The sequence below is a fragment of the Hemiscyllium ocellatum genome, chromosome 47 (genome assembly GCF_020745735.1).
Source record: "Hemiscyllium ocellatum isolate sHemOce1 chromosome 47, sHemOce1.pat.X.cur, whole genome shotgun sequence".
NCBI lineage: Eukaryota > Metazoa > Chordata > Chondrichthyes > Orectolobiformes > Hemiscylliidae > Hemiscyllium > Hemiscyllium ocellatum.
In genome coordinates, this window is record NC_083447.1 from 2,748,954 (window position 1) to 2,763,114 (window position 14,161).

Below are 14,161 nucleotides of genomic sequence, written 5' to 3' on the forward strand. Positions count from 1 at the left end.
CCGAAACGTCGAATCTCCTGTTCCTTGGAATCTGCCTCACCTGCTGCGCTTTTCCAGCAACACATTTTCAGCTCTGATCTCCAGCATCTGCAGACCTCACTTTCTCCTTGCAGAGTGAAATAGGCAAGTTTAAATCCAATCATAGTTGTTGTTTGCTGATGATGCCTTTGATAACCAAGGTAAAGAAAGTTAAAACATACCAGAGAAATTTCGTTTATTTTGTTTGCCCCGATGCAGAGTTGGTGTTAACTCTGTCTACCTGCTTTCCTATTATTCTCTTCACTGTGACCAGCTCCAGCATGATGTGATCCCTACTTCAGTCACTGAATCTGTTATTTTGACAGAACGTTACAACCCCTCTGTGAAAATATATATACTTCTGTCCAAATCTATTTAATCTCCATATCCGCTCCGTTTTGTTTTGAGCAATTTTTGTTTACTTCATTCACAGGATGAGGGTGTCGCTGGGTGGGCCGGATTTTTTTGCCCATCCCTAATTGTCTAGAGGGCAGTTAAGAGTCAACTGTTGGTCTGGAGTCAGATGTAGGGCAGACCAGGTAAGGATGGTGGCTTCCTCCTCCAAATGACATTAGTGAACCAGGTGGGTTTTTCCTGACAATTGACCGTGGATTCATGGTCATCATTAGACTCTTAATTCCAGATATTTATTGAATTCAAATTCTACCATTAGTCACGGTGAGATTCAAACACTATTTACCTAGGTCTCTGGATTAACAGTCCAGCGATAATAGGCCACTGCTTCCATCTAGACATAGTTAAAAAATCACACAACACCAGGTTATAGCCCAACAGGTTTATTTGGAAGCACTAGCTTTCGGAGCGACTCTCCTTCATCAGGGGGTTGTGAAGCAGGACCATAAGACACAGAATTTATAGCAAACAACTACAGTGTCATGCAACTGAAGTGATATATTGAACAAACCTGGATTGTTGTTTAGTCTTTCCTCTTTTAGAATGGGTTACAGGTTTCAGTTCATCAACATGTAAATCCCAGAACTACTTTTAACTCCCATTCTCAAGCTCAGTTAAGGTTTTACACAAAAAAAGGTGACATCCCAGCTCAGACCATGCATATAAGGTGCGAGGTTACAGTCTGTCTGTATCCCAATCTCGAGTCAGACTGGTTCTATTTCCAAAGTGGAATTTACAAAATATTACATGGATTGACTGCCTGCAGGTTGTTCATTTTTTGAGCAAAATAGAATGTATCTGCAAATGTAATTCAGCAAATACTAATTCACCCCATAGATGTGTGCATGTGCAGGAGAGTTAGAGTGAGTGTGTGCATGTGAGTGTGTGAGCGTGAGTGCACTCAGAGTGGGTGTGTGTTTGCGTGTGTGGAAGCTTGGTAAAGTGTGTGAGTCAGTGTGATGGAATGTAAGCCTGTGAGAGGGTGCGTGCGTGGGTGTTAGTGGGGGGGAGGTGTGTGTATACATATATGAGACAGGGTTTACTTGAGTGTGTGTGTGTGTGTATGTGTGAGAGAGAGAGAGAGAATAGAGAGAGAGTGAGTGTGTACAGTGTAATGGGGTCCCCTGTAGTGTGACATGAACCCAAAGTCCTGGTTGAGGCCATCCTCACGGCCTCTGAACTTGGCCATCAGCCTCTACTGGGCTACTTTGTGTTCTTGCCTGACCCAAAGTCCACCTTGATGGATGGTCACCTGAAGATCCAAGGCTGAATGTCCCTGACCCCTGAAGTGTTCCCCAGCTGGGAGGGAACACCCCTGCCTGGTGGTTGTTGTGTGGTGTCCATTCATCCATTGTTTCAGAGTCTGCTTGGTCTCGCCTCAGGACAACCACCAGACAGAGACGTTCCCTCCCAGTCAGGGAACTCTTCAGCAGTCTGTGACATTTGGCCTCGGATCTTCGGGTGACCATCCTCTAGGGTGGTCTTTGGGATAGGAACCACACAAGTGGCTGAACAGAGGCTGATAGCCAAGTTCAGTACCCATGGGGATGGCCTCAACTGGGACCTTGGGTTCATATCACACTACAGGTGACCCCACTGCACTAGTCTCGCTCTCTCGCTCACTCTCACTCTGACTCAAGACTGGGATACAGACAGACTCTAATCTCACACCTTTAATGCATTGTCTGAGCTGAGATGTCACCTTTTGTTATAAAACCTTAAGTTATCTCAAATATGTGACTTTAAAGAAGTTCTGGGATTTACATGTTAATGAACCGAAGCCGTTCCAAAAGATGAAAGACTTAACAACAATCCAGGTTTCTTCAATATACCATTTCATTTGCATGACACTCTGTAATCTTTTGCTATACATCCTGTGTCCTATGATCTTATACTCCGCAACCACCTGATGAAGGAGCAGCACTCAGAAAGCTAGTGCTTCCAAATAAACCTGTTGAATTATAACCTGGTATTGTGTGATTTTTAACTTTATCCACCTCCATCCAACACCAGCTCCTTCACATCATGTCCACCTAGAGCGAGAGGGACAGAGAGTCTAGCATAGTCTGCGCCATCTCCCTGTTATTTTCAACGCTATTTAAATAATGTCACTATTAGAATATTTGATCGTTATCAACATGGAATCACTATCATAATTTTTTTAAAAAAGGAAATTGGGTAAAATTTGGAAGAAGTTGAAGATTTCCAGGGAAATGTAGGAGAAGCAGGATTCCTACTTTCAACTCACTGCGTCAATGGCATTCCAAGGTCACATGAGAGGGTGGGGAGGCGGTCGTCTTGTGTAGTTTGAGATTATCGATTTCTAATTCCTTGTGGAAGCAGTCTGCTTGTTTCATGATTTGGAGATGCCGGTGTTGGACTGGGGTGTACATAGTTAAAAATCACACAACACCAGGTTATGGTCCAACAGGTTTAATTGGAAGCACTAGCTTTCGGAGTGACGCTCCTTCATCAGGTGATTGATGAACTCCCCCCTGGTGAAGGAGCGACACTCCGAAAGCTAGTGCTTCCAATTAAACCTCTTGCGCTATATTGTGTGCTTGTTTCAAGATTTGTTTTAGTGTTTGTGAGATCTTGTGGGAACCTACAACGTACAACCCCTTCACAAACCGGTTACCCAGAACATCTTCGACAGCCTCTGCACATCCCCAAGGATTTCACACCCAGACAAGTACCTTTTAGAGCATAGTCACTGCTGTGATGACAGAAGTGTGACCAACAGCAGCACAGCAAGATCCCATGCCGTGCAGTGATGGTCACATCATCTGCTAAGGTGATGGAGAGGAAGGATAAATACTCAACAGCTTGTGCGGTGCAGCTCCCTACATTTCTTCAAATTCATAACGTGTAATCTACCACACTGACCTGAGAGAGCTGAATGTCACATGTCATCGCAAAGGCAGCACTTTCCAATAACACAACAGTTCCTCTGGACTGGACTGAACTTAGTCTAGATATTTGTGCTTCGTTTTCTGGAATAGGACATGAATATGCACTCAACAGAAAATTTCCCATGAGACTCCTCTCAGTCCCACACTAATCTCACTGTCTACATCTCCCTCCCCCTTAGCTCTGTATCAATCCCACACTAATCCCACTGCCCTATGATCTCCCCATAGCCCTAAATAAATCCCACACTAATCCCACTGCCCTATAATCTCCCTATAGCCCTATATCAATCCCATACTAATCCCACTGCCCTATAATCTCCCTATAGCCCTATATCAATCCCACACTAATCCCACTGCCCTATGATCTCCCTATAGCCCTATATCAATCCCATACTAATCCCACTGCCCTATAATCTCCCCATAGCCCTATATCAATCCCACACTAATCCCACTGCCCTATGATCTCCCTATAGCCCTATATCAATCCCATACTAATCCCACTGCCCTATGATCTCCCTATAGCCCTATATCAATCCCACTGCCCTATAATCTCCCTATAGCCCTATATCAATCCCACACTAATCCCACTGCCCTATGATCTCCCTATAGCCCTATATCAATCCCATACTAATCCCACTGCCCTATAATCTCCCCATAGCCCTATATCAATCCCACACTAATCCCACTGCCCTATGATCTCCCTATAGCCCTATATCAATCCCATACTAATCCCACTGCCCTATGATCTCCCTATAGCCCTATATCAATCCCACTGCCCTATAATCTCCCTATAGCCCTATATCAATCCCACACTAATCCCACTGCCCTATGATCTCCCTATAGCCCTATATCAATCCCATACTAATCCCACTGCCCTATGATCTCCCTATAGCCCTACATCAATCCCACTGCCCTATGATCTCCCTATAGCCCTATATCAATCCCACACTAATCCCACTGCCCTATGATCTCCCTATAGCCCTATATCAATCCCATACTAATCCCACTGCCCTATGATCTCCCTATAGCCCTATATCAGTCCCACACTATTCCTGATGAAGGGCTTTTGCCCGAAACGTCGATTTCGCTGCACTTTGGATGCTGCCTGAACTGCTGTGCTCTTCCAGTACCACTGATCCAGAATCTGGTTTCCAGCATCTACAGTCATTGTTTTTACCTCTATATCAATCCCACACAATCCCACACAATCCCACTGCCCCATGCTCTCCCCATAGCTCTTTATCAATCCCATACTAATCCCACTGCCCTGTGATCTCCCTATAGCCCTATATCAATCCCCAAACTCATCACACTAACCCATTCTCCCCACATTGCCCTGTATCAATCTCCAAACTAATCCCACTATCAGTCTCTCCTCTTAGCCTGTATCAATACCAAACTAATCCCTCCCCATATCCCAAACCAATCCCCAGCCAGTCCCACAGTCCTGCTCTGTCGCCATAGCCCACTATAGATCCCAGACTAAACCCATTGTCTCCCAACATGCTCTAGTGATGCAATGGTAGTGTCCCTGTCACTTGACTAATAGTCCTTGGTTCAAATCTCACCTGCTCCAGAGGTGTGTCATAGCATCTCTGAAAAGTTTGGTTCAAAAATATCTAGCTTGAGTCTTCAAACTGCTCCACTATTTATGCCTTTGTTTTTTATCTTTTAAGTAGCATCCTCTCACTCCATCGTTGTTAGTGGTTATACAGTCCCAGCAGTCACCTGCCTAAAGACGTTTCTGAAACAGTTCCAATCACTCAATGACACTTTTCAGTTGATAAACTTCCCCATCACTCTACACAAATCCTTTACAGTTTAAAAAAACTTCAATGAGACTTTTTGTCTCCAACTCTTCATACGGAGAGTGTCTGTGATATTTTATAATGTTAGGGTACAGCGGTTTAATGTTATGTTCCCTGGGGTTTATGCTGATGTTGATATTTTTAAAAGAAAATTGTAAACAAAATATAATTGAGGCCTTTTCTTCATTTCATTAAATTTGATAACTTAATAATTAGTGAGTTATGATGATCTGGAACGTAGATAGATGAAAATTGCATTAGGAATTTTTGATGAGAAATGGGTGAAGAAAATTTGAAAAATGAGAGATTTAGGTGGTAGTCGCCCAGGAGTGAGAGAGTGTGGAGCATGTTAAGTAGATTCTCAGATTAGTAGGTTTTTACAGCATACAAAGAGGCCATTCAGTCCATCATACCTAGCAGCTCCCAAAAGAGCTCCGAGCTGGTCTCATTCTCCAGCCCTATCAATCCCCAAACTAATCCCACTACCCCGTGATATCCCTATAGCCCTGTATCAATCCCCAAACTAATCCCACTGCCCCATGGTCTCCCATAGCCCTGTATCAATCCCCAAACTAATCCCACTGCCCCATGGTCTCCCATAGCCCTGTATCAATCCCCAAACTAATCCCACTACCCCGTGATATCCCTATAGCCCTGTATCAATCCCCAAACTAATCCCACTGCCCCATGGTCTCCCATAGCCCTGTATCAATCCCCAAACTAATCCCACTACCCCGTGATATCCCTATAGCCCTGTATCAATCCCCAAACTAATCCCACTACCCCGTGATATCCCTATAGCCCTGTATCAATCCCCAAACTAATCCCACTGCCCCATGGTCTCCCATAGCCCTGTATCAATCCCCAAACTAATCCCACTAGCCCGTGATATCCCTATAGCCCTGTATCAATCCCCAAACTAATCCCACTGCCCCATGGTCTCCCATAGCCCTGTATCAATCCCACTGCCCCGTGATATCCCTATAGCCCTGTATCAATCCCACTGCCCTGTGCTCTCCCCCATAGTCCCATATCATTCCCCAAACAAATCCCACTGCCCTGTTCTCTCCCCATAGCCTTGTATCAATCCCACGCTAATCCCACTGCCCCGTGCTGTCCTCATAGCCCTGTATCAATCCCACACTTCTTAATCATGTACCTGTATCTGCATTTACCACTCCCTCAGGCAATTTAATCCACATCTGAAGCAGTTTCTGTGAAAAAGTTGCCCCCTCATGTCCCTTTTCAATCTTTTTCCTCTCACGTTCAAAATATGCCCTCAGGTTGGACTCACCCCACCCTTGGGAAAAAAGCCTTGCTATTCACTTTGTCTATGCCCCCCATGATTTTATAAACCTTTGTAAGGTCACCCCTCACCCTCCTACGCTCCAGTGAAGTAGGTCCCAGCCTGTCCAGCCTCTCCTTACAACACAAACCCTCCATTCCCAGCAACATCCTGGTAAATCCTTGGTCAGCATGGACAAGTTGGACCAAAGGGTCAGTTTCCGTGTTGTATGAAGCTATAGGTCCAGCTCACTTTGAAACCTCCCGTGGAATCCTCACGACTGTCTGAGTAAAGAAGTTTCTCCTCATCTCATCACGGCAATCCCAGGACTGTGACTCCATACTTACTGACACACCAACTAGTGGAAACAGAATATCCTCCTTCACCCTGTCAAAATTGTTCATCATTTTGAACACCTCAATGAGGTCATCTCTTAACCTTCTCTGCTTCAAGGAACATAGAATATCACAGCGCACTACAGGCCCTTCAGCCCTTGATGTTGCACCGACCTGTGGAACCGATCTGAAGCCCATCTATCCTACACTATTCCATTCTCATCCATATGTTTATCCAATGACCATTTAAATGCCCTTAAAGTTGGCGAGTCTATTACTGTTTCAGGCAGGGCGTTTCACGCCCCTACTACTCCCTGAGTAAAGAAACTACCTCTGACATCTGTCCTATATCTATCACCCCTCAATTTAAATATATGTCCCCTCATGCTAGCCATCAACATCCGAGGAAAAAGACCTTCACTGTCCACCCTATCTAACCTTCTGATTATCTTATATGTCTCTATGAAGTCATGTCTCAACCTTCTTCTCTCTAATGAAAACAGCCTCAAGTCCCTCAGCCTTTCCTCATAAGATCTTCCCTCCACACCAGGCAACATCCTAGTAAATCTCCTCTGAACCCTTTCCAAAGCTTCCACATCCTGCCTATAATGCGGTGACCAGAACTGTACACAATACCCCGAGTGCGGCCACACCAGAGTTTTGTACAGCTGCAGCATGATCTCATGGCTCCGAAACCCAATCACTCTACCAATAAAAGCTAACACACTGTATGCCTTCTTAACAACCCTATCAACCTGGGAGGGGGGGGAATTTCAGGGATCTATGCACATGGACACTAAGATCTCTCTGCTCATCTACATTATCAAGAATCTTACCATTGGCCCAGTATTCTTTATTCCTGTTACTCCTTCCAAAGTGAATCACCTCACACTTTTCCACATTAAATTCCATTTTCCACCTCTCAGATCTGCAGCTTATCTATGTCTCTCAGCAACCTGCAACATCCTTTATCACTATCCATAACTCAACTAACCTTTGTGTCATCCACACATTTACTAATTCATCCTTCTACACCCTCGTCCAGGTCATCTATAAAAATGACAAACGGATACATCACTAGTAACTAAACTTCAGGATGAACTTACCCGTCCACCACTATCCTATGTCTTCTTTCAGCTAGCTAATATCTGATCCAAACTTCTAAACCTTCAATCCCATGCCTTTGTATTTTGTATAATAGCCTACTGTGGGGAACCTTATCAAACACCGTACCAAAATCCATATACACCACATCAACTGCTTTACCGTCGTCCCCCTGTTTGGTCACCTTCTCAAAGAACTCAATAAGGTTTGTGAGGCACAACCTACCCTTCACAAAACCGTGTTGACTATCCCTAATCAAGTTATTCCTTTCTAGATGATTATAAATCTTATCTCTTATAACTCTTTCCAACACTTTACCTATAACCAAAGTAAGGCTCACTGGTCTACAATTCCCAGGGTTGTCTCTACTCCCCTTCTTGAACAAGGAGACAACATTTGCTATCCTCCAGCCTATTCCTGTAGATAATGACGACATAAAGATCAAAACAAAGGGCTCGGCAATCTCCTCCTTGGCTTCCCAGAGAATCCTAGGATAAATCCCATCCGGCCCAGGATACTTATCTATTTTTACATTTTCCAGAATTGCTAACACCTCCTCCTTGTGAACCTCAATCCCATCGGTATCTCAGTATTCTCCTCAACAACGTTGTCTTTTTTTAGTGTGAGAACGTACGAAAAGTATTCATTCAGCGTTTCCCCCATGACCTCAGACTCCGATACAGGAGGGTAAACCAATTTTCTCATAGTTCTAAGGAAGAGTCATTCGACCCAAAAATGTTAACTCTGCTTTCTGTCCACAGATGCTGACAGACTTGCTGAGTTTTTACAGCAATTTCCATCATCTCTAATTCATAGAATCCCTGCAGCGTGGAAACAGGCCATTCAGCCCATCAAGTCCACACAAACAGCATCCCATCCAGACCTTACACCCACACCCTATCCCTGCATTTTCCAAAGCTAACGAACATACATCCCTGGACACTTTCCCTGTGCCAATCCATCCTTCCTGATGAAGGGCTTATGCTCGAAACGTCGAATTCTCTATTCCAGAGATGCTGCCTGGCCTGCTGTGCTTTGACCAGCAACACATTTTCAGCTGTGATCTCCAGCCCTCATTTTTTACCCAATCCATCCTAACCTGCACATCTTTAGACTGGGGAAGGAAACCCACACAGACACAGGGAGAGCGTGTAAACTTCACACAGACAGTCACCTGAGGGTGGAATTGAACCTGGGAACCTTGAAGCTGTGAGGTAGCAGTGCTAACCACTGTACCACCTCAGCTCTCTCTAGGTCTTTAATATCCTTCATTAAACAAGGTGCTCAGAACTGACCAACCCACTCCAAATCAAAAATAGAAATTGCTGGAAATTGCTCAGCAGGTCTGGCAGTGGCTGTGGAGAGAAATCAGAACCGCACCTGAAACATTAACTTTGATTTCTCTCCACAGATGCTGCTAGACCTGCTGAGCTTTTCCAGCAATCTCTGGTTTTGCTTCTGATTTCCAGCACACTCAGTTCTTTCAGTTTTCATCTAGCACCACACGCCTCCTGTGGGGCGCTTCTGTGATCTTTCCTCTGGCATTTCCTCCAGATTCAAACCACTACCAATTCCAGAGGAGGGATCGCAGGGACACTTCAGGGGAGGCTCCCAAGCACTGAGGAGTCCAGATCTAGGGGGGGCATAGGTTTAGGGTGAGAGGGGTAAGATATAAAAGAGACCTAAGGGGCAACCTTTTCATTCAGAGGGTGGTATGTGTATGGAATGAGCTGCCAGAGGAAGTGCTGGAGGCTGGTACAATTACAGCATTTAAAAGGCATCTGGATGGGGACATGAATAGGAAGGGTTTAAAAGGATTTGGGTCAAATGCTGGCAAATGGGACTAGATTGGGTTGGGATATCTGGTCAGCATGGATGAGTTGGACTTAAGGGTCTATTTCCACGCTGTACATCTCTATAACTCTAAATAGGTCAGAAGGCACAAGACACCAGGTTACAGTAAAACAGGTTTGTTTGAAATCACAAGCTTAATCTGTTGTACTATATCCTGATGTTGTGTGATTTCTGACCTTGCTGCAAATGTGTTGCTGGTCAAAGCACAGCAGGCCAGGCAGCATCTCAGGAATAGAGAATTCGATGTTTCGAGCATAAGCCCTTCATCAGGAATAAGAGAGAGTAGCCAAGCAGGCTAAGATAAAAGGTAGGGAGGAGGGACTAGGGGGAGGGGCGATGGAGGTGGGATAGGTGGAACGTGGCTGAAGAGTTTCTGTGCAGAGGAGATGACCTGGGGGGTGCAGTGAGAGAGGGACTCACTGAAATCCTTGTAGAGGGAGGAAGAGAGCTTCTTCAAGGAAGGCATCCTTGTAAGAGGATTCACAGCTGTGCAGAGGACTCGAAGATTTTCACCTTCTGCGAATCCTCTTACAAGGATGCCTTCCTTGAAGAAGCTCTCTTCCTCCCTCTACAAGGATTTCAGTGAGTCCCTCTCTCACTGCACCCCCCAGGTCATCTCCTCTGCACAGAAACTCTTCAGCCACGTTCCACCTATCCCACCTCCATCGCCCCTCCCCCTAGTCCCTCCTCCCTACCTTTTATCTTAGCCTGCTTGGCTACTCTCTCTTATTCCTGATGAAGGGCTTATGCTCGAAACGTCGAATTCTCTATTCCTGAGATGCTGCCTGGCCTGCTGTGCTTTAACCAGCAACACATTTGCAGCTGTGATCTCCAGCATCTGCAGACCTCATTTTTTACTCGATGATTTCTGACCTTGTTCACCCCAGTCCAACACCAGCACCTCCACATCGTGACTGCCAATGGGGTCTGACCAATGAATTGTAGCTCTGCTGAAGAGCTAGCAAAGGTACTACTGGCCGATTGGTCTGTCCTTGAGTTGGATTAATCCCCTTTGGTCTGGAGTAATAATACCGAACGCCAGATGGCGCCGAGTTGCTCCAAAACTAGTCGCTTGACTTCGTTCTTTGAGAATATTTATTAGTTCAGAGATATTTGATGTGGGGGGATTGGGAGGAGGTTTTATAATAATTAAAGGAGTGTTTTCTGCGCAAGTTTGGAGGCTGTGCCTGAGTTAACTAACGGCAGTCTCACTCAGAACTACTCCCAGGAATTCCTCACCCTGAAAATTATTGTGCAAAACTTTTGAGACTTGTTTTGAAGTGGAAAACTTTGAAAGCAGGGAGGGAGGAAAGGACGGAGATTTATTTTGTCTGCATTTCTCTTGAGTGCCACTTTTTATTCAGCCCTAACACTAGCAAAGACCTTGTTATTCCTGTGTTTAAAAATGTTCAGTTGGATGAAGAAACACGAGAAGAAGAAGGAGGAGGTGATTGAGAAAGCTCACACAGTGACTGAGGGGCTGAAGGACCTGTACAAAACAAAGCTTCTGCCTCTGGAGAACTTCTACAAGTTTCACGACTTCCACACCCCCTCCCTGGAAGATGCAGATTTCGACAATAAACCCATGATCCTGGTGGTGGGACAGTATTCCACCGGGAAGACCACTTTCATCCAATACTTACTGGAGGAGGATTTCCCTGGGAGTAGAGTGGGACCCGAACCGACCACTGACTCCTTCATCGCTGTGATGCACGGGGACACAGAGGGTGTGATCCCTGGGAACGCCTTAATGGTCGATGCCAACAAACCTTTCCGCAAACTGACCCCTTTTGGAAACTCCTTTCTCAACAGGTAAATTTACAAAAAAAAACCCCTCCCCACTAACCTTCTCGAAGTTACCTTTCAAAATTTTCACCTGAAGAGGGAATTAAATTGACACTTTGCGGGGAAAACAAAGCAAAATGCACATCATGGAAAAAAAAAGAGCAGGGACTGTATTCGGGACGCACTTCCAAGTGAGAGCCAGCATTAATATAATGGGCCGAGTGGCCGTCTCCTGGGCTGTGTGATTGGAGACCACGCCACGGGGCTGTTGGGATTTGCTTTGTTCCCGGATTGGCAGATGGAAGAGCAAAGTAGGCCATTCGGCCCAGGGGGTCTGTTCCCCCTCCCCCCTCCCCCCAGTCCTGGCTGATTGGAACCCTCTCAGCTTTCCTGCCTTTTGCCTCTAACCCTCCATCCCCTTCCTGATTAGAGACCTGTCTCTCTCAGCCTTGAATATACCAAATGACCCAGCCTCCAGGGCGCTCTGTGGTGAAAAAAAATTCCACTCCCCGTCCTGGAAGAAGAAATTCCTGGTCATCTCCGCCTTCACTGGGCGACTGGTCACTCTGGGATGATGCTACTTCCCCCCTGGTCATCGTCTCTCCCACAACAAGGGGAATGGCCTTTCCATGTCTCCCCTGTCAAATCTCCTGAGAAGCTTGTATAAGGTTGTTCCTCATTGTTTGTCTATTAGCTTCAGTCCTTCTTGAAGGTGAGGGTGCTGGAGGGGGAGGGGTGGGTGTGGGGTGGGGGGGCTGGGGAGGTGAATATTGAGCAGGGTCAGTATTCCCGATGGCTGCAGGGCCTTAGAGAGCGACTCCCTTTAGCCCACGCAGTGGTTCCTCCTCAAAGTCAAGAAACCCCAACTCTGAGCCTCATCACGCACTCGGACAACGGCCCTCCTGGTGGAACGACTTTATGAAATGAGATCGCCATGTTCCAGTTACAGAGCCCCGTGCCTGATAACTCCCTCTCCTCCGGCTGGAGAGAATTCCTCACAGAGACCAGGTTCATCAAATCAGAATTTTAATCTGACCGTTTACCCGGCCAGCCCCATCCCGTTAAGGTTTTGCTGTAATCCCAGCTGCCTTTCCCTTGTCTGAAAGTAAGTGATGATTGAATCTGCTTCCACATTCCAAACCACCACAACTCAGGCTTAAAACACCTCTACATATACACAGTCCCAATCCTCCCGCCCTCTACTTCTGTCAGTTTCCTTAAACATGTCCCCTCTGGTTCCCAACCCTCTCACCAAAGGAAACCTCTGTCACTGAGGTGGAGTAGGCCATTCGCCCCCTCAAGGCCGTTCCACTGTGGCTGATAGCAGCCCTGACTACTGATTCCTTTTCTCTTCATTCGGAGGCTGTGGGTGTATCTGACTGGGCCAGCATTTATTGCCCTCCCCCTAATTGCCCAGAGGGCCGTTAAGAGTCAACCACACGGCTGTGGGGCTGGAGTCACATGTAGGCCAGACTAGCTGACTTCATTCCAGGATTAGTGACCCAGATAGAGATTTCCTTCAACAACTGGCATCATCAGACACTTAACTCCAGATTTTTATTGAATTCAAACTTCATCATCTGCTGTGGCAGGATTTGAACTCAGATTCCTCAAGCATTACCTGGGTCTCTGGATTAACAGTCCAGCGATAATACCACTAGGCCATTGCCTCCCGTAGACAATCCTAGGCATCTACTGGTACCATTACTTCTAATCGTTTTGAACCTCCTTACTGAATCTCCCATCACTGGTGCTGATCAGACACCTCCCTTGCAGGGCATTCAGTTACAGGTTTTATTAGAAATAATACATGGATACCTGCAGAACTAGATGTAGATGGTGTTGCAGGAGAGAAAGGACGTTATTCCACTGAAGAGCAGCACATCACTATAAACCAGAACTTTGAGCTCATTGTCAATGCAGTCAATAATTTCCAAATGACAGCACATATTTCTCTAGTTACATCCCTCTCTTTCGTACACGGACCAAATACTTAACTTCAAAAGCAATCATCTCAACACCCACAAACAGAGCTGCTTCAAGACATTATTTCAAGGAGCTACATCACACTGCAGCACCCAAGAACTACAAAAAGCAGAAGAAAAATGTTCAAGAAAAACAGGTACCCAATAAACACAATCCACTGATTCCTTAGAAACAAACCCAAACAAGCAGACACAACGCAACCAAAAGCTATAGCCACAATAACTTACATCAAAGACATATCAGAAATGACTTGCAGACTACTCAGTCCCCTTGGCATCATGGTAGCCTACAAGCCTACCAAGACACTTAAACTGCAACTAATGAACCTAAAGGATCCATTAGATGCTATCAGTAAGTCATTTGCAAGATGCCATGCAAGAACTGTAGAAAACACTACATCAGACGAATTATCAGGAAACTTGCCATCAAGATACGTGAACACCAACTGGCCACCAAAAGACATGACCCACTATCACTAGTTTCCGTACATACAGACAAAGAAGGACATCACTTTGACTGGGACATCACACACATCCTAGGACAGGCGAAACAAAGACACGCATGAGAATTCTTAGAGACATGGCATTCTAACCAGAACTCCATCAGTAAACACATCGATTTAGTTCCTATCTACCTTCCCTTGGGAAAAAAAGAACCAGA

The 14,161-nt window shown here is 45.6% G+C and overlaps 1 protein-coding gene across 1 annotated transcript in view; it reads left to right on the forward strand.

Moving 5' to 3' along the window:
• The first annotated feature begins 10,876 nt into the window (after nucleotides 1-10,876).
• The window catches only part of LOC132836709 (EH domain-containing protein 2-like), a 55,126-nt gene continuing 51,841 nt past the window's right edge, over nucleotides 10,877-14,161 (forward strand). Inside the window, exon 1 of the mRNA XM_060856113.1 lies at nucleotides 10,877-11,542. Within this exon, the coding sequence (XP_060712096.1) occupies nucleotides 11,136-11,542 (407 nt within the window). The 5' untranslated portion in view covers nucleotides 10,877-11,135. The remainder of the gene's footprint in view (nucleotides 11,543-14,161) is intronic.